The 20,072-nt window shown below is 55.2% G+C and overlaps 1 protein-coding gene across 5 annotated transcripts in view; it reads left to right on the top strand.

Moving 5' to 3' along the window:
- The window catches only part of SPNS3 (sphingolipid transporter 3 (putative)), a 58,266-nt gene extending 38,748 nt beyond the window's left edge, over positions 1-19,518 (top strand). Inside the window, exons 9-12 of one of the 5 annotated variants that reach the window (XM_033185030.1) lie at positions 9,423-9,488; positions 17,365-17,463; positions 17,549-17,720; positions 18,940-19,338. In XM_033185030.1, coding sequence (XP_033040921.1) covers positions 9,423-9,488; positions 17,365-17,463; positions 17,549-17,720; positions 18,940-19,028 — 426 coding nt within the window. In that variant the 3' untranslated portion in view covers positions 19,029-19,338. Of the gene's footprint in view, positions 1-9,422; positions 9,489-17,364; positions 17,464-17,548; positions 17,721-18,939 lie in introns of all 5 variants that reach the window. The other 4 variants (XM_033185032.1, XM_033185033.1, XM_033185034.1 and 1 more) reach the window with 4 other exon arrangements.
- The last annotated feature ends 554 nt before the right edge of the window (positions 19,519-20,072 follow it).

Here is a 20,072-nt window from a genome sequence, read left to right as displayed (position 1 = left end):
CTGCACGCCAGCCTGGGTGACAGAGCAAGACTCCATCTCAAAAAAAAAAAAAAAAAAAAAAAACAAATTGGATATGTATGAGTCTGGAGTTCAGGAGAGAGGTCTAGGCTGGTTATTTCAAGCCATGAGACCAAATGGGGTCACCAAGGGCATGAGCGGAGACCTGAAGCTCTGGCTTAGAGACATGCCACACGTCAGTCATGGCTGTGAATGCACAGTGCTGCCGTGGTGAAGTCAAGGGTGGGACCAACAGTTCACTCTATCATGCTGTATCAAATGACTTGGGTATTTTTATTTGGGGGACACTAAAAAAACCAAAGCAAAAGCAGAAAAGTGCAGAGAAGATAATAACAGTTATTCCTGTTTTCATCTACAAGAGTGAATAATTCTTCACATTTTGGCCTTTTTGCTTCCATATTTATTATTCAATTAGGTAACCATCATTCCATATATGTGTCTTTCTATCCATTAACAGGCTTATGGGTAGGTAGAAATAGTTTTATTAAGCTGGGGTCATATGGTAGTGCAATTTTTAAAAACAGATTTATAGAGATACAATTCATATCTCAGGTTGGGCGCAGTGGCTCATGCCTGTAAACCCACTACTTTGGGAGGCTGAGGCAGGTGGATCACTTGAGGTCAGGAGTTCGAGACCCACCTGGCCAACATGGTGAAACCCTATCTCTACTAAAAATACAAAAATTATGGGCCAGGCGTGGTGGCTCACGCCTGTAAACCCAGCACTGTGGGAGGCCGAGGCAGGCGGATCACGAGGTCAGGAGATCGAGACCATCCTGGCTAACACAGTGAAACCCCGTCTCTACTAAAAATACAAAAAATTGGCCAGGTGAGGTGGCGGGCACCTGTAGTTCCAGCTCCTCGGGAGGCTAAGGCAGAAGAATGGCATGAACCCGGGAGGCGGAGCTTGCAGTGAGCCGAGATTGCGCCACTGCACTCCAGTCTGGGCGACAGAGTGAGACTCCATCTCAAAATAAATAAGTAAATATTTTTTTAAAAAGTACAAAAATTAGCCAGGTGTGGTGGTAGGTGCTTTGTAATCTCAGCTACTTGGGAGGCCGAGGATAAGAATCGCTTGAACCCAGGAGGCAGAAGCTGCAGTGAGCCAAGATCACACCACTGCACTCCAGCCTGGGTGACAGAGCAAGACCCTGTCTCAAAATGATATTAGTAATAATTCATATATCTGACAGTTCACCCAATAAAGTGTATAATTCACTGGTTTTTAGTACATCCACAGAGTTGAACAACCATCATCACATCAATTTTAGAACATTTTGCTCACCCCAAAAAGAAATTTCATGCCTATTAGCAGTCACCCCCATTTCCCTCCAATCTATCTCTCTGCTCTCCAGCCCTGGCCCTAGGCAGCTGCTACATCTATTTTCTGTCTTTATAGATTTGTCTGTTGTGGATAATTCATATAAATAGAATCATATAATATGTTTAATTTATATGAATCCACTTGAAGAAACTGAAGTGAAATCAAAGGAATTAAGTTTGAATTAGTTGTAAAACTGTGGACTTATTGATGAATATGAGCTATGAAAGTGGACAGCAGCCTTCTTCTACCTCCTCTCTCCCTTCTCTCCCCAATCTCCTGATTTTTGTTAATTATTATTTTTACTTTTTCTAGAGCATTCACAGTTTGTTGTTGTTTTGTTTGGGGTTTTTTCTGTTTGTCTTTTTTTTTTTTTGCTTTCTTTTTTTTGTTGTTGTTTTTTTTGCTTTTATTTTGAGACGGAGTTTCGCTCTTGTTACCCAGGCTGGAGTGCAATGGCACAATCTCGGCTCACCACTACCTCCACCTCCCAGCTTCAAGTGATTCTTCTGCTTCAGCCTCCTGAGTAGCTGGGACTACAGATGTGCGACACCATGGCCCAGCTAATTTTGTATTTTTAGCAGAGACGGGGTTTCTCTATGTTGGTCAGACTGGTCGCGAACCTCCAACCTCAGGTGATCTGCCTGCCTCAGCCTCTCAAAGTGCTGGGATTACAGGCGTGAACCACCGCACCCGGCCACAGTCTGTTCTTTAAGCATCATCCTTGTAGTGGCTTGACAATAGTTTCTTATTTAAGTAGATTCAAGGTTTGTTATCAGTCTGTTTACACAGATTCTGTATTCCTGAGTTCTTTATTTTGCTTCAACTCCTAACTGGGTAGATTTTGTGATTAAGAAATTTTTATCCACCCCCGTCCCCCAAAAGGCTAGAGAGTTTATTTTCTTTTGGTTCGTTTATGCATGAGATTGTCTTTTCTTTGATATTTATTTATTTATTTATTTAGAGACAGGGTCTTACTCTGTCACGAAGGCTGGAGTGCAGTGATGCAGTCATGGCTCTCTGCAGCCTCGACCTCCTGGGCTCAAATGATCCTCCCACCTCAGCCTCCTGAGTAGCTGGGACCACAGGCATGCACTACCACGCCCAGCTAATTTTTCTATTTTTCATAGAGACAGGGTTTTGCCATGTTGCCTAGGCTGGTGTGAAACTCCTCAGATCAAGTGATCCACCCTCCTCGGCCTCCCAAAGTGCTGGGATTACAGACATGCGCCACTGTGCCCAGTCTGAATTAATATTCTCATTGCATTGTTTTATAACATGAAGCCAATATAAAGAATTTCCTTCTGCTCCTTCTCTTATTACCTATCTTTTAGGTTGGATTTTTTTTTTTTTTTTTTTTTTGAGACAGAGTCTCACGCTGTCGCCCAAGCTGGAGTGCAGTGGCACAATCTCAGCTCACTGCAACCTCTGCCTCCTGGGTTCAAGCGATTCTCCTGCCTTAGCCTCCCGAGTAGCTGGGACTACAGGCGTGCTCCATGACGCCAGTCAATTTTTGTACTTTTTAGTAGAGACGAGGTTTCACCATGTTGGCCAGGCTAGTCTCGAGCTCCTCACCTCAAGTGATCCACCCTCCTCGGCCTCCCAAAGTGTTGGGATTACAGGCGTGAGCCACTGCGCCCGGCCAGGTTGGATTTTTTTCTCCTTATCGCCCTCCTTTCCTTCCTTCTTTGCTTTTCTACAACATGTATCCAGAGTTTACATGCTGAGTGACTTTCCTCTGAGCTGGGTGTGGGCAGCTCTGCTCAGAAACTGGATTCGCTTTGATAATAGTGTGGTTGTGTGCCAGTGTGGGTGACTTTGTGTCTTTGACTCTCCCTGCCTTCTCTGCGACCATTCCGTTGTCCAAAGGTAATGCAGTCTGAGCTGAGCTTAGGCTCTGCAGACTTTTCTGTTGCCGGAGGGAAATGCAGGGCTCAGGCAAATGAGGCACCTGTAAAAACACCTGGGCTGTCTGCTCTGTCTTCTGGGATTCAGGTAAACGCTCTATAACACGGTTCATTCTACTTAATTACTGGGTGCATTCCCTTCTGAGACGGGGGTTGCCCTCAGGCCTTGAGTGGAGTCAGTGATTGGAGTCATTGTTGGCTTTCTCTGGTTTTACTTGTCTCTCCCCAGCAGCTTTCCCTGCTGGCTCTCAGGGACACTACTCAGTTTATTTCCCTCCAGATATGGGGCTGTTAGTGAATGACTGTGAGGAGGAGAAGCCTAGAAGGGTAATACCCTCTTCTACAGAATCGTCTGCTCTTTTGCTTGGCTGCCAATTTTTTAAATTTTTTTATTTTATTTTTTTGAGGATCTTGCCGTTCACCCAGGCTGGAGTGCAGTGGTGTGATCATGTCTCACTCCCTGCGGCCCCAACCTCTCAGGCTTAAGGGATCCTCCCCGCCTCAGCCTCTGGAATAGGTGGGACCACAGGTGCATGCCACCGTGCCCGGCTAATTTTTTAATTATTTGTAGAGATAGAGGCTATGCTGTCTAGGCTGGTCTTGAATTCCTGGGATCAAGCAGTCCTCCTGCCTGAGCCTCCCAAAGTGTTGAGATTACAGGTGTGAGCCACTGCGCCTGGCTGCCAGTAGGGAATGTTCATTTCGCTAGGTTTTGTTCTTTTCTTTGGTAAAAAAAAAAAATCACTTTTTTTCTGGCTTACTATTTTTTGCTTCTGCGTGGAAACTTAAGTCTATGACGCAACTTTCAATCCTCCATCTTTGCGCAGGAGTTGACCCTGGTGATCTTGAAGGCTGTTTCCTGCCCAAACTTGATCATAACTCTGAGTTCCCTCCTTGCCCAAGGAGAGACGTGGCCACCACTGGACAAAGCAGAGCCAACGTGGCTGTCACTGAGGCCTTTAGATCCAGGAGAGGACACTGCCCTTCCCAGTCTTTTTTTTTTTTTTTTTTTTTTGAGACGGAGTCTCGCTCTGTCGCCCAGGCTGGAGTGCAGTGGCCGGATCTCAGCTCACTGCAAGCTCCGCCTCCCGGGTTTAAGCCATTCTCCTGCCTCAGCCTCCGGAGTAGCTGGGACTACAGGCGCCCGCCACCTCGCCCGGCTAGATTTTTGTATTTTTTTAGTAGAGACGGGGTTTCACCGTGTTAGCCAGGATGGTCTCGATCTCCTGACCTCGTGATCCGCCCGTCTCGGCCTCCCAAAGTGCTGGGATTACAGGCTTGAGCCACCGCACCCGGCCTTTTTTTTTTTTTTAAGAGAGAGTCTCACTCTTTTGCCCAGGCCGGAGTGCAGGCACGATCTGTCAGCCTCCCCCTCACAGGCACAACCGATTCTCCTGCGTCAGCCTCCCGAGTAGCTGGGATTACAGGCGCCCGTCACCACACCTGGCTAATTTTTGTATTTTTAGTAGAGAAGGGGTTTTACCATGTTGGCCAGGCTGGTCTCAAACTCCTGGCCTCAAGTGATTCGCCTGCCTCGGCTTCCCAAATTGCTGGGATTACAGGTGGGAGCCACCGTGCCCGGCCCCTTCCCAGTCCTGAAGACTGCGTGAGGACCTGGGATGGAGGCCTGATAACTGCCCATCTGGCATCCACAGGGGAGCTTGCAGGGTGGTTGGCAGAGATCAGCCAGGATGTAGTCCACCATAGCTGTCCTCAAGGGTCAGCCCAGGATGCAGGGGATGGCTGTGGGATCTGCTGTCTGGTCCCTGGAGTGGTATGGAAAGCTGGGCTATGTGAGCTCCCCAACTCTGGGGAGCGTTCCTACCACTTCCCAGACTTGGCCCTTGGGGAGTCTCTTGGATAAGCCCTTTCTACCTGGCTTTCTGGGCTGGAGTAACCAGGCCCCACCAGGCGCTGTCTGAGAGGGGCTGAGACAGGCCCACTCATCCTTCCTCTGAGGGCCCCACAGCCCTGCCAAGATGTAACAGGTGTCTGTTGGCTGGCAGCATGGCACACCAGGAGAACACACAATCTCAGCCGAATTCTCTGGGAGGACGCAAAGCTTTTGCTCCCTTCACTGCCTCACTCCCCACCTGCCTGCCCACTGGCTTGTTGGGCTGTCGCCGGCCCCTGGAAACCAGGTGGTACCCTTGTGCCCCAATGCCAGTCGTTGCAATTACAGGTTGGCAAGCCCAGGGACAAAGCGTGCCAGACGGTGCAGCAGCTTGCTGGCGGCTGGTCTGTGTCCTGGGGCCTGTGTCCTGACTGGCTCAGGCAGAGGGTTGGTCCGTGAGAGAGGAGGCTTGGGCCTCAGCCCTGCCCCGGGCACAGCGAGACCCTTGGGATGCTGGGCCTTTTCCTTTCTTGGTGGGCCCAGAATCCATTCTTTGCAGTTCAGAGTCAGTTACCGCCCAGTTGGAAGACTGAGCTGAACCAAGATTGAAGGCACTGCCAGTGCCATGCCACAGGGGCTGACCGTTTCCACCTGCTTCCTCCTCCTGCCAACCTGCACGTGCAGGTGGACAAGAGGAGAGGAATGTGTGTGTGAAGATCTAAGTGTGCGCACGTCCACTCTTGTGCATGGATGTGCACAAGAGTGAAGACACAAGCATGTCTGTGTACATGTGTGTGTGTGTGTGCATAATTACTATGCTTATTATGAGACCACAGGGATGCATGGGTACATGCCAGGTTGTTATTCGGCAAGTCCACCCCAACGAGCCTGTGCCAGGGTTTATAGCCATCATCTTTCTGGTGCCCTTGCCCCACACGTTTTGATAGTTTGAATGGCTCCCCGTTACCTACATCTGTACGTAGTTGTGGCGTGTGAGTTCTTTGTGTTTGTCTCAGGTTGAGAGTGTCCGTGTGTGGGTGCATGCATGTGAGTGTGCTTGTGTGTGAGTGTGCTTGTGTGTTGATCTCGTGTGCACGTGTGGGAGGCCTTGGCTGTGCGTGTGTCTGGGCATGTTCACGCGGCTGCGTGCGTGACAGTGTGAGCATGGATACCTATGCGTGTGGGTCTCTGTGGCCGGGGATGACTAAAGCCAGGGACATTTATCATCACTTTCCTAGCTCGAGGGGGAAATTATCTTGGTCTGGAATGGCAGAGGCCAGGGACTGAGGGGCTCCATGTTTCTCAGGCTCCAGGCAGTGTTCCCAGGCCCTATCTCCCAGAGGGATCTAAGTCAGGGTGCAGGGAGGCCACACAGACTCTGCAGAGACAGGGGCAGAGTCAGATTTCTCTTTCGGAAGTCCCCTCCAGGGCTGGTGTCTGGAGGGATGGTGGGGCCTGGGAAACTGGGGAGGAGACGGCCGGGGAGGCCTGGAGTGCACTGGCCAGAGGCCATGGACAGGAGAAAGAGGCAGATTCAAGGAATGTGCAGGATGCAAAATGGACAGAAATCAGTGATGAGGGGTGTGAGGGTGAGCAAGGCATGTAGGGAACCCCCAACCCCAGCGTCTGGCCTGGGTGATGGGGACCGGGCGCTATTCCTGAGCCGGAGGAGATCAGCTCCAGCAGCTTGCTGACCAGTCTGCGCCTGGGGCCTGTGTCCTGGCTGGCTCAGCCACACTGGGCAGGAACAGAGATGTTTGGGGACAGGGGAGAAAATGAGTTTAGGCAGCTCTTCAGTGTGAGGTGCCTGTGGCCGTCCAGGAGGGAGTGTCCAGGAGGGACCTGGGACTGCAGGACTGAGATGCCCATGTAGGAGCAGCTGCGAACAGTCAACTGAATTCTACAAACCAGAGCCCCTTTATTTTTTATTTATTTATTTTTTGAGGCAGAGTCTCACTCTCTCGCCCAGACTGGAGTGCAGTGGCACGATCTCGGCTCACTGCAAGCTCTACCTCCTGGGTTCATGCCATTCTCCTGCCTCAGCCTCCTGAGTAGCTGGGACTACAGGTGCCCGCCACCACGCCTGGCTAATTTTTTCTTTGTATTTTTAGTAGAAACGGGGTTTCACTGTGTTAGCCAGGATGGTCTCGATCTTCTGACCTTGTGATCTGCCCACCTCGGCCTCCCAAAGTGCTAGGATTACAGGCGTGAGCCATGGCGCCCAGCCCCAGAGCACTTTTTATGTGTTTGCTTTGCTTTTGAGTTGTGGAGCCCAGGTTTGAACTGCTCGTGGAAGCCACTGAGCTCTAGGACCCAGTGTGCACTAGCCTGTGAGGAACCCCAGTGCAAAGCGGGGTTACCAGCTTAACAAGCAGGGACTGCTGGTGCTGGAGGGTCCTGGTGGAGCATCTGGGGCACCCTGGCGTTGTACCGTTGGGGAAACCGAGGTCCAGAGGTGGTGGCCTCCCCAGGCCCGCTCAGCAAGGCAGGGTGTGGCTGGGCCCGTCCACCCCAGGAGGTCACACCCCTTGGCTGTGGAACCCCTCCTGGAGCTGAGTCAGCCCTGGTGGCCACCACCCCAGGAGACTCTGTAATTACAGGATTAGAAGGTGGTCTCTCCGCAGCCGAGCCCTTTGCCCCTCAAAGCTGCCAAGCGGAGACAAGGATTTGGTGGCGCGGTGCCGGCCTCCAGGTGTGTCTGAGGAGACCTGGCATCCTCGGGCGGCTTTAGTCTGAAAGGCCCCATTGTAGCTGCAGCCTCCCTCTGATGGGCTCTATTTTGGGGCCGGGATCCACCCTGCCCCAGCTGGAGGAAGGAAAAGGTGTATTTCAGCATGTCCTATGGGTGTGGAGTGGCCGAGGAGAGCAAAACGGGGGGCTGGTTGGGGGACGGGGTGCCTGGGCTGCACGGAGAGGGAGGTGGTAGAGGCAGACGCTGGCGTCGTAAAGCGGGGAGAGGCCTGGAGGGCCAGGTGAAGGTACCCGGAAAAAGTCGAAGGGAGGAGGGTGTGAGTCAGGCCAGGCTTTCATGTGGCCCCAGGAGGCAGCTGGCAGACCCTGCTAGGCTGGAATGTGGATCTGCAGCTGCCCAGGCCCCACCTGAGACCTGTCTGCCAACAACTTCTTGATTTCTGCCCCTGTGGGTGCCCGGCCCCATGTCCCAGGCCTGAGGGAGACCCACCCTCAGGGGCCTCTCAGTTTGGGTGCCAGGGACCAGGCACTGAAGTCCCAGGGGCTGAGTTAGACCAGGAGAGCACATGGCTGCTTGGGCTCCTTGGCTGGTTCTGCTCTCCCTCCACCAGAGCTGGGCCACGTTCCTGCCCCGCCCAGCATGATAGGCACATCCCAGCCCCTTGCCTCCACTCCCGTGGGTCCCCGGCTGGCGTGGTCTTGTGGCTGTCCTGGGCCCGTCCTGATCCTGACTGTCCTTCAGGGTTCTCCCCCGTGCCACCTCCGCCCAGGGACTCCCTGCCCATCTCGGGCTGTCCTCTGATTCCCCGGTGCTAGCCTCACCAGGCTCTGTGGATGCTGGGAACCCCCCCTCCCCCCAGTGGCCTCTTCACCCTCACCATGCACAGGCCATCACGGGGCGGGGGGTGGGGGCGCTCATCAGGATGTGGCTTGATGCGTACCCTCTGGCCTGAGTTTATCTGTGAAATGGGTGTAATGACACCTGCCTTATAGGGCACCTAACCTGAGGAGTTAGACAGGGTCACAAGAGAGGACAGGGCTGGCGTGTGGTGGGTGCTCGGGCGGTGGCCCTTCAGGTCCTCTGTCCCGGGTGCTCCCCAGCCACTGATCATCAGGTCTTCGGGTGCCTGAGCCTGGGCTACCCTGGGGACAGCCCCGTGATCCAGGAATGACTAATTCCACCCTTGCAATAAGCTCTTGGAAGCTTTGAGAAATTAGACTTTTTTTTTTCTTTCTTCTTGCTGCTTCATTAAACTCTTCTTGAGTGAGGGGAATGAGGATTGTCCTAATCCCTTGGCACGAGGTGAAGGGGGGGCAGGTTCCGGGCTTGTGGTAACCAGAGGACACTGGGAGCAGAGCTGGGGGTGGGCACTGGGCAGGGGCCGTAAGCCTCATGCCCCAGGCAGGCTTTACTCAGGGTCAGCTGGTGACCCCAGACAAGCCCCGTCCTTGACCAGGCTCAGTTTGACCGTCTGCATGATGGGTGTCCCGGGCCTTGCCCACCTCCCTGTGCTGCTCCACGGGGAGGGGGATGGCCTGGAGGGGCCTTTGGTGGGGTGCCTGGGGCTGGGCACGCTGGCTGGCACACAATAGGTGGGGAGCAACAGGTTGGGGTCTGGGAATCCTCACCGAGGCCACCCTCTGTCCACAGGTGTTCCTGGGCCTTGGGGAGCTGCTTCTGTCCTGCAACTGGGCAGTGGTTGCCGACATCCTGCTGGTAGGTGCGGGAGTCGGGGTAGGGGGCTGAGCAGGGGGAGCTAGACAGAGTCCAGCTCAGGACTAGACCTCTGCTGGTGAGCAGCTGCCTGGCAATGGCGTCAGAGACCATGCATTAGGGGACCAAAGTCATTCACGGTTACCTTGGACCAGAGGCCTCTGACACTCTCAGACGTCTCTGACCATCATCCGCATTTTGCAGATGAACAAATGGAGGTTCAGAGAAGGCAGGTGCCTGTTCCAAAGTCACACAGCCCCAGCGCAGGGAGCCAGGGCTGGAACCTACGCATTTTGACTCCCTGGGCTCCCTCTCTTTTTTTTTTTTGGAGACTGAGTACTCTTGTTGCCCAGGCTGGAGTGCAATAGCCTGATCTCGGCTCACTGCAACCTCCGCCTCCTGAGTTCAACTGATTCTCCTGCCTCAGCCTCCCAAGTAGCAGAGACTACAGGCACTCGCCACCATACCCGCCTAATTTTGTATTTTTAGTAGAGATGGGGCTTCACCATATTGGCCAGGCTGGTCTTGAACTCCTGACCTCAGGTGATCTGCCCGCCTTGGCCTACCAAAGCGCTGGGATTACAGGTGTGAGCCACTGTGCCTGGCCCCTCCCTCCTTCTTTCTGTAGCTTCTCAGCAAGCAGGCTCCTTGGCCTCCACTCTGAGGCTTGCAGACAGGATGCTATCCTTCGGGGCAGTAGCCACTGAGGCCCACTGCGCCAGCCCACACCAACTTGTGTGTCACAGGCTGCCATGCAAGGATCAGCCCTGCCTGTCAGAGGCCTGATACTGTCTTGATCACATGACTGCTGCATCCAGAGTCCCACAGGCCCCTCCCTGAGCCCCACGCCCTTCGTCCAGCCTCCTTGCCTCCTTCTGGGAGGCATACAGGGAAGGACTTTGAATACCATGAAGGGTTGTGCCTTTGTAGATAACGCAGGGCCCTGGGCCTGTGGGCACCCCGAGAGCCTTCCTTCCATCTCCTGGCAGCCTGGTGCTGGCCACAAGGGAACTGGACCAGCCTGGCCGTCGGCTGAGAGCTGACCCGAGGGCAGTTCAATGTCGCGGTATAAGCCTGGATTCAGAAAACAGACCTGGCTGTCAGCCCTGGTCCTGCCACTAATGAGCTGTGTGGCCTTAGGCCAGTCACTGTGTGTCTCTGAGCCTCGGTATCCCCATGTGGAAAGTGGGGATGATAATGGCACCTGCCTTATGGATTGATGTGAGGGTGAAATGAGAAGATCCATGTGCCTGGCACAGAGAATGCTGGCTAGGATTCTTACAGCAATCCAGAATTTTCCATTTCCTCATTTTCTATCCCCCAAAGAAATCATGGTGCCCTAGAATCTGAGTTTGAAAGAATTATGGGTATGTATAGTCGTTTACTCCGTCAACAAACCCTGCTTGAATACTACTGTGGACGGGATGCTCACTCCCTGCCAAGATGTCTGCCCCTCCCCAGCAGATCCCCTGACCCCTCCCCACAGCCCAGGCCCAGCGAGTGTGGAGAGGCCTGCCCTGTCTTTGGCTCCTGGGTGAGTGGATCAGCTGCAGGGCTGGCAGGTCTTCCCTGCCCCTCCCTCCAGACAGGAGACTTGGGCTCCAGCCCAGAGTCAGCCACAGACCTGCTGCATGGCCCTGGGCCTCAGTTTCCTTGTTTATAAAAGGGGTCATCAGCACCTGCCCGGTAGGGTGAGCGAGGCGGCCTCCAGGAACGCTCAGGAAAGGGGAAGGCATTGGTAGATGTTTTATTCATGGGATTGTCCGCTTTTAGGCTCAGGGAAACTAACATGCCCCCAGCATAGCTGGTTCTCTCTGAGGTGGTCCAGACGGAGCTGCACCTGCCCCCGCAGCTTCCCTGACCTGCCCCCCACGGCGCAGCTCCCTCTTCCACATGACAGCCCCGCAGATATGTGAAGGCTGCACCCGTGTCCCACAGCGTCTGCCTTTATAAGAATGATTAACCTGGCAGAGCCAGGCTCTTTGTGGGGTTAAAGAGGAGAGTGTGTGCTGGGGAGGACAGGTGGGGGAAGGGGGGAAGGAGAGTTAGGGGCTGGCCAGCCGCACAGTTTTACCCATCTGGGGAGCTGCCCAGGGAGCCGGCTGGACAGGAGCCAGCCCACCTCAGGGCTCCCCATGGTCTTTGCTTGGCTTAGAGGCCTCCAGCCCCAACGCTTTGCAAGGTCCACCGCCCCAGAGCCTCCCGCCCCCTTCCCTGCCTTCCCACCTTCCTGGAGCCCTGTGGCCAAAGATGCTTTGCGGCCTTTGGGGGTCAGAGCTGAGCAATCCTTGTAGCCCCTGTAGTTCAGCTCCTCCATGTTGCTGCTTCCTCCCTGTAAAGGCCGGTGGAGGGGGAGCCCTTCTGTGCAGTGGAGGGGCAGATGCCAGCTTGGAGCAGGGTGAGGAGGGTGAGAAAGAGGAAGCAGGACACCGAAGGTAGACAATTCCCTTGAGGAGTGGAGTTGGCAGGAGCAAAGGGCATGGTAGCTGGAGTTGGCAGAAGATCCCGGGAAGCTGGCATTGCTTTTCTGCTTTTCAAGACGGGAGGCCAGAACAGCCTCCAGGGAGCAGGGAGGGGCAAGCAGGAGGAGAGAGGGAGCCCTGTTCGAGGGTGAGTTGAGGGTGGGATCCAGCGCTGGGGGAGGAAGTAGCCTCCCAGCAGAGCAGGGGCAGGAAGTGTGTGGGGACAGGGCCTGTGGCAGGAAGTAGAGGAAGGTCCCCTTTGCCGGCCGGCACTTGCTCCTGAGACAGGAGATCGGCTTCTCTTTTGGCAGGGGCCCAGGGAGGGAGGAGGCCTTAGGGTGTATGTGAACAGGGGCCCCAGAACAAGGGAGCAGGGAGCGAAGGGCAGGGCACATTCACATGAACAGCTTTCGGTAGCCAAGAAAGCCACAGACGGCTGATAGGAAAATGGGTGGAAACTGCAGGTGTCTGGGAGGTTGGAGCCTGTGGGTGGGTTAGAGGGCAGAGGGCAGCAGAGCCCAGGCTCGAGGACTCTGCAGCAGCCCATCTGCTTCCGCTTCTAGCCCAGCTCCTCACTAGCTGTGTGGCCCTGGCCAAGTGACTGAACCTCTCTGGGTCTTGGTTTGCTCACCTGTCCAATAGGTAGAGCGATGGCAACCACCAGTGACACCCCAGGCTATGACAGAATGAATTCACACCTGCGTCCTATAGATTCCTGAGTGGGTGTGTGGGCCCCGCTGACTTCCAGATCATCCGTTCCTCGGGACACTCCTCTCTCTTCTTCTTTCTTTCTTTCTTTTTTTTTTTTGAGACGGAGTCTTGCTCTGTCGCCCAGGCTGGAGTGCAGTGGCCGGATCTCAGCTCACTGCAAGCTCCGCCTCCCGGGTTTACACCATTCTCCTGCCTCAGCCTCCCGAGTAGCTGGGACTACAGGTGTGCACCACCACGCCCGGCTAATTTTTGTATTTTAGTAGAGACGGGGTTCACTATGTTGGCCAGGATGCTCTTCATCTCTTGACCTCGTGATCCGCCCCCCGTCAGTCTCCCAACGTGCTGGGATTACAGGCTTGAGCCGCTGCCCCTGGCAGGGATACTGCTGTCTTTGATGCAGTCTCCACAATGGGGAGAATCCAGGTTCTCTCTGGAGAAGGGACCTCAGGGGCCCTCTGGTCCAGTGGCTTGAAGACATCACTGTGCATGAGAGTCAGGTTTAAGGGAGCTTGTTACAAACCCCAATTCCAGGCTCTGTGTCCTCCAAGTCCATGCTGGGGTCCAGGGACCTGTGTTTCTGATGAACTTCCCAAGTGATCCTGCCATCGCATTCCATAGAGCGCACTTTGAGAACACTGGTCTGGCATCGCGAGCTCGCCAGTCCATAAATGCTTTGCCAAATTCCAGCCATCCCCTTGTTCACATACACCTCCCGAGAGCTCATTCTGCACACCTCGGGCAGCGCCTGCCTCTCGGGGGGCTTTCTGTTGATGAAAATGATTTGGCGCAGTCACAGCCAAGACTCACCTCTGCCAGCCTCCCCTTGGCCCCGCTGGGCCGCAGAGGGCCCTGCTCCCTGGAGACTGAGATTATGTCCCCTGAACCCGCATCTTCTCAGGCAGAGCTCCCTGCCTCCCCACACCTAGCCATGGGGGCTCCCTCCCAGCCCTGCTGTCTGTCCTGGCCCCACTCAGGATGGCCCAGAGCCAGCTCACCCCAACCCCTCTCCAGGCAGGGGACAGTGTAAGCAAAGGCGTGGAGGGAGGATCCCAGGAGCACAATCTCTGGATCTCAACCAGTGTGGGGGCTAGAGAAGGAGGGGGCTCATTTCCTCTTTCTCAGGCCTGTCCTTTGGGGTCCTGCAGTCTACCCACAGGCTCATCTCCCACCCCCAGCAGACGTCCCCACACTTCCCCGGAGAGCTGTCACCTCTGGGTTCTCCCCCTGCCCCAGGTTTCAGTGCTTCCCTGCTCAGCCTCTGCCTCCAGGTAGCTGTCAGCTCACTGGCCTGTCTCACCCTCCCAGGGGTGTTTGGGGGCAAGGCCTGGGTGGGGGTGCAGGAGGCAGGCTGCCGGGGCAGTCTGCACCTGCTGGCTGCTGCTCCGACTTTCTGCAAGCCCTTGGTTGGCCCTGGTTTAGCCCTGGGCTATAAAGGGAACAGCCCTTCTAAGAAGGGAGAGCCAGACACAGAGGTGTTTTTGTCTCAGAATAGAGTGAGCCTGGATTTTTGGGAACCCAAAGCCTCTTATTTCTGAAATTACCCCCTGGGCTCTCCAGCTTCTGTGGGGCCCGGTCTTGGCTGCTGGCTGCATGGAGACAATGAGGACTTGGAACAGGCTGGGGGAGACCCACCTCTCTCGCCACTGGCAGCAGCGACAGAGCTGGGCCCAGCAGGTTGGGGTTCCTGGGAGAGGAGGAAGCGGCCACCCTACCTGGACCTTACTGTGGGGGTCCCAGCAGCCCTAGCCTCCATGTGGACCTTTTTGGACATTCAGGTTCCTCCCTCCAGGAGGCTTCACCTGCCTTCCTAGAGCCACCAGTGAGTAATGACATAATTATGGAGTGAGAAGGAAGTCCTTGGGGAAGGTGCAAAGCTGTTGGTCAGTTCCTTCTCAGGCCTGTTGGCAGATCCTGGTGATGGCAAGAGGCCTGGTTTCTCTCGCCACCTGCGCAGGGTGGCTCAGCGCCAGTGACCCTGGGACCAGACAGTCACCACAGTGACTCCCGCCCTCTGCCCTGCCCACCACAAAACCCCCTGCATCTGCCCCCTGGGGTTCTGGAATGCAGAGATCCTGTCCCTGGGATCCTCCCTCCACACCTTTGCTTACACTGTCCCCTGCCTGGCATAGCTTTCCCCGTCTCTTTGCCAATTACTCTGCCATCCGTTTACAGGGCTAGCAATGAACTTGTCCTCCTCATCTTTCTCTTGGATTTCTGAATGTTCTATTACAAATGCATAAATATTGCTGGAAACACTGGCTCCTCCTTGCCGATCACAGCAGAGTAGTCAAAAAGCCAGGTCCTGGAGGGAGAAGGCCTGGGATCCTATCTCAGTCCTGTTATTTCAGGCTGGGTAACCTTGGGCTCCCTGTGGAGGTTCTTCTCATCTGTAAAATGCAGGTGGTCATTGCATCTCCCTTAGGGGTTGTTCAAGTTGATGTATAAAATGCATACAGCAAGCATTCAATAAATGTTGGCAGTTATTATTTTATTATTAATTTTTTTTTGTTTTTGAGACGGAGTCTCGCTCTGTCACCCGGGCTGGAGTGCAGTGGCCGGATCTCAGCTCACTGCAAGCTCCGCCTCCCGGGTTCCCGCCATTCTCCTGCCTCAGCCTCCCGAGTAGCTGGGATTACAGGCACCCGCCACCTCGCCCAGCTAGTTTTTTTGTATTTTTTAGTAGAGACGGGGTTTCACCATGTTAGCCAGGATGGTCTCGATCTCCTGACCTCGTGATCCGCCCGTCTCGGCCTCCCAAAGTGCTGGGATTACAGGCTTGAGCCACCGCGCCCGGCCTATTATTAATTTTTTTGAGACAGGATCTTGCTCTGTCACTCAGTCTGGAATGCAGTGGTGCCACCTCGGCTCACTACAACCTCCACCTCCCGGGTTCAAGTGATTCTCCTGCCTCAGCCTCCCGAGTAGCTGGGATTATAGGCATGCACCACCACGCCTGGCTAATTTTTGTATTTTTGGTAGAGACGGGGTTTCACCATGTTGGCCAGGCTGGTCTCGAACTCCTGACCTCAGTTGATCTACCTGCCTCGGCCTCCCAAAGTGCTGGGATTATAGGCTTGAGCCCCTGTGCCCAGCTTATATTGATTATTACTAACTCATGGCCTCAGATCATAGACACCTAGGTCTTGGGGATAAGGCTACAGGGTGGTAAGCTCCCCTGTGGCTGTCCAGCTGGGTTCATGTGACCATGTGGTCTCTGCTTGAATCCCCTCCCCCTCCTTCCTTCCATCCCCTGCTGTAGCCCTGGGTTCTGGCAGAGTTTCTCCTGGGAACAGTCTCCCGGATGGATCTACTTGACTTATTTTGTTGGCAGACTTTCAGCTAGTCCCCTCTGTGCCTGGTACCTCGCTGCGCCCAGGGACCCCAAGAGAAATTAAGGGTCTTTGTTGCCTACACACCATAGGGAATAAGGAGAGGTGGACAGAGAAGAAAGGGCCCCTCACAATTCTGGGTGACATGAGTTCAGTTAGGGGTGTGCATAGGAGTTGTAGGAGCTCAGGGCAGGTACCTGAACTCTGAGAGGGCTTCACAGAAGAGGTGACCCAAATGTAAGTCCTAAATGACAAATAGAGACGCTCCAGCTGGACCAGAGAGGGGAAGGCACGCCAGGCGGAAGGCACAGCCGAGTTCAAGTGCCTGGAGCATTCCATCTCAGAGCATGATTTTGGTTTGATGTCCACACGAAGCCTCCAGGTAGCAGACGAATAATGACAATGAGTGACACTCTCAAGATCGGTACTATTATTTATCCCCATTTGGGGATGGAGAGACAGAGGGAAGAAAGGTGAAGCAGCCTGCTCAGAGTCACACAGCTAGAGAGTGGGGATTGGATCGGAACCTGAGACTCTGACTCCAGAGTTCATCTTTTTTTTTTTTTTTGAGACGGGGTTTTGCTTTCTCACCCAGATTGGATTGCGATGGTGCCATCTCGGCTCACTGCAACCTCTGCCTCCCGGGTTCCAGCGATTCTTCTGCCTCAGCCTCCCGAGTAGCTGGGATTATAGGCATGTGCCACCACCACGCCCGGCTAGTTTTTGTATTTTTAGTAGAGATGGGGTTTCGCCATGTTGCCCAGGCTGGTCTTGACCTCCTGATCTCAGGTGATCCACCCACCTCGGCCTCCCAAAGTGCTGGGATTACAGAAGTGAGCCACTGCGCCCGTTCCAGTGTTCATCTTCTTAACGTTCTCAGTCTCGTCCGTCGAGTTGTGTGGGCTTCTCCAGCAAGGCTGCCTTTGGTCTCTGCCCCAGGGGCCCTGCGGCTCCTGAGAGGGCTGAGCCCTCCGTACCACCCCTGCCCAATTGCCCGCACATGCAGACACCTGGCATGCACCTGCTCTTCTCCCCGCCCACCTGCACTGCTGTGTCCTGGGCCCCTGAGCTGGGATACCCCAGCCCCTTTCACTGTGGTCACAGTCATGCCTGGTTCCTTCCCATTTCAAGAGCAAACTCTCAAAAGAGGTGGCCCTGATCGGGGGCCTCGGCACCCCCATCCTTGGGCATTGGAGGAGCTTCAGGTGGGCCTGATGTTCTGGGGTGGGACTTTAGACCTTGGGGGTTGCCGACTCCCCTCGCATCCCACTCACCTGAATGGCCTGTCACTCCTCCAGGCAGGTCCTTGGCAGGTGGGGAACAGGAGGCAAGGGTGCCCTCACTTGGGGTGCCCCCTGCTGTGCCTATGTTTTTCAGTCTGTGGTGGTGCCCAGGTGTCGGGGGACAGCAGAGGCACTTCAGATCACAGTGGGCCACATCCTGGGAGACGCTGGCAGCCCCTATCTCACGGGACTTGTAAGAGGTGTCTGCGTGTGTGGGGTGGGGAGGGTCTGGGGGCCAGCCTGGTGGGCCTGGCAGACCCACCCCTTCTCCTCCACAGATCTCTAGTGTCCTGCGGGCCAGGCGCCCTGACTCCTACCTGCAGCGCTTCCTCAGCCTGCAGCAGAGCTTCCTGTGCTGCGCCTTCGTCATTGCCCTGGGGGGTGGCTGCTTCCTGCTGACAGCGCTGTACCTGGAGAGAGACGAGGACCGGGCCTGGCAGCCTGGCACAGGTACCCTACCCCTTGCACCAGGCCCGGCTCAGGGCTGGACACCCTAGGGGCAGACAGCACTGGCCACCCCCCGAACCCCTGGTCAGTTTGTTTGTTTACTCATTCAGAAATGCTTATACACCCCTGCTATGTACCAGGGAAGGTTGCAGAGGCTGGGGAGGGAAAGAATGAGGACCCTGTAGAAACTGACACTCTAGTTGGTGAAGACAGACCAGAAACAGAAAAAGTAAAGATATAGCATGTTCAGGGTGACGAGTGCTATGGAGAGATATAAAGCAGGAAAGGAAGGAGACAGGGGCTGGGCACAGTGGCTCACACCTATAATCCCAGTACTTTGGGAGGCCGAGGTGGGCGGATCACAAGGTCAGAAGTTCAAGACCAGCCTGGACAACATGGTGAAGCCCTGTCTCTACTAAAACTACAAAAATTAGCCAGGTGTGGTGGCACACACCTGTAGTCCCAGCTACTCAGGAGGCTGAGGCAGAAGAATCGCTTGAACCCAGGAGGTGGAGGTTACGGTGAGCTGAGATCTCGCCATCTTGCCACTGCACTCCAGCCTGGACAACAAAGTGAGACTGTCTCAAAAAACAAAAAACAAAAAAGGGACAGGTGGGTGCAGGTTACGAGGATCCCCACTGCGCAGGCGACATTAGAGCAAAGATCTGGAGGAAGCGAGGGAGTGAGCCATCCAGCGACCCGGGGGGAAGACGCTCCTGGCAGTGGGGACAGCCAGTGCAAAGGCCCTGCCATGGGAATGTATGCACCTGATGTGTTTGAGGATCAGCCAGGAGGCCAGTGTGGCTGCAGCAGGAGCAAGAGGGACAGTGGTAGGGGTGAGGGATACAGGGCCAGAGCAGGGGGTCCTTGTAAAGACCGTGGCTTTCGCTCGGAGTGAGGCGGGAGCTGCCGTGGGGCTTCCAGGAGAGGAGCACTCAGGTGGTCTGACTGATGTCAAAGTGTCGCCCTGGCTGCCGTGTTGAAAGCAGACTGCAGGAGGGTCAGCGTTGAAGCCAAGAGGCATAGCCGACAGCCTACTCCCCTTCCAGGGGACAATGGTGCTAAGACCACGCCAGTGGCATTGAAGGTGATGACAAGGGGTTGGATCTGGAAGGTATTTTGCATTGGGGACAGAGAGGATTTCCTGACAGCCCGTGCCCAGGCCTGGTCCCAAAGCACCTTCTGCATCCTTTGGGCAGGCTGAGCATCTTTCCTCCTGCAGGGACCCCAGACAGCAAGGATGTGGACAGCAACGACCCGGAGAGACAAGGCCTGCTTTCGGGCGCCGCTGCCTTCACAGAGGAGCCCTGAGGTCCCTGCCTGCACTCGCCCTGCCTGCAAGCCTCCCGTTGGGTCCCACAGTAGCCGTGCCTCGGTTCCTCTTTGGCTGTCCTCGGGGACTCCGGCTGAGGCGCGTCTGCCACTTTTGCATTCCCGGCTGGAGAGCTGGCAGGACCCTGTGGCTGGGCTGCGAATGGAGCTGTCAGCACTCTGCATGGGAGGCCTGGGCCTGTGCCTGTGCCCCACTCAAGGCTGCCCCAGCCTGGGTTCCCCAGCCTGGCTGCTGCTGGGCGCTGAATAAAGCGAGGCCAGTACAAAGCCTATGGATTTCGGGCCTGTAGACAGCCCTGTTATTTATAGCCTCTTGTGCCTCTGCTGGAGGGGAAGGGGGAGAGGACAGGATGGGCAGTCCAGGCCAAGGATGCAGGGCTGCCCTAAAGTGGGGAAGCTGAGGGGGTGGCTCGGCATGGGTCTCTTGGGGTCCTCAGCCTGGACCTACCACTCTGACCCAGCTTCTCCATTCTGCAAAGTCATGGGCACAGGGCACCCTCTGCATGATTCCACTCTGTTTTGTTTTTGAGATGGAGTTTCACTCTTGTCCAGGCTGGAGAGCAATGGCGCAATCTCGGATCATTGCAACCTCCGCCTCCCGGGTTCAATGCCTCAGCCTACTAAGTAGCTAGGATTACAGGCGTGTGCCACCATGCCCGGCTACTTTTTGTATTTTTAGTAGAGATGGGGTTTCACCATGTTGGCCAGGCTGGTCTTGACCTCCTGACCTCAGGTGATCTGCCCACCTCGGCCTCCCAAAGTGCTGGGATTATAGGCATGAGCCACCGTGCCCGGCCCACTCCACCCTTTGAACAAAACGTGGGGGCTGAATCTTGCTCTTGGAGATGAGTTTCCACTTGGGCGCTGGTGTGGGGCTGTGGCTCCAAGTTCCAGGGAACCACACAGAGGAGCACCCATGCCTACACAGACATGGGCGCAGCTGCCCCAGAACCCTGCTGAGGACTTGAGTGGCCATGCAGGGATCCTCCTGGCCTGCCCAGTTCTGTACCCCCAGCCTTCCCT

The sequence above is a fragment of the Trachypithecus francoisi genome, unplaced genomic scaffold (assembly GCF_009764315.1).
Source record: "Trachypithecus francoisi isolate TF-2019V2 unplaced genomic scaffold, Tfra_2.0 Lachesis_group20, whole genome shotgun sequence".
Taxonomy (NCBI): Eukaryota; Metazoa; Chordata; class Mammalia; order Primates; family Cercopithecidae; genus Trachypithecus; species Trachypithecus francoisi.
Note: the sequence above shows the minus strand (reverse complement) of the source record. Positions and strands in the feature narration are given on the sequence as shown.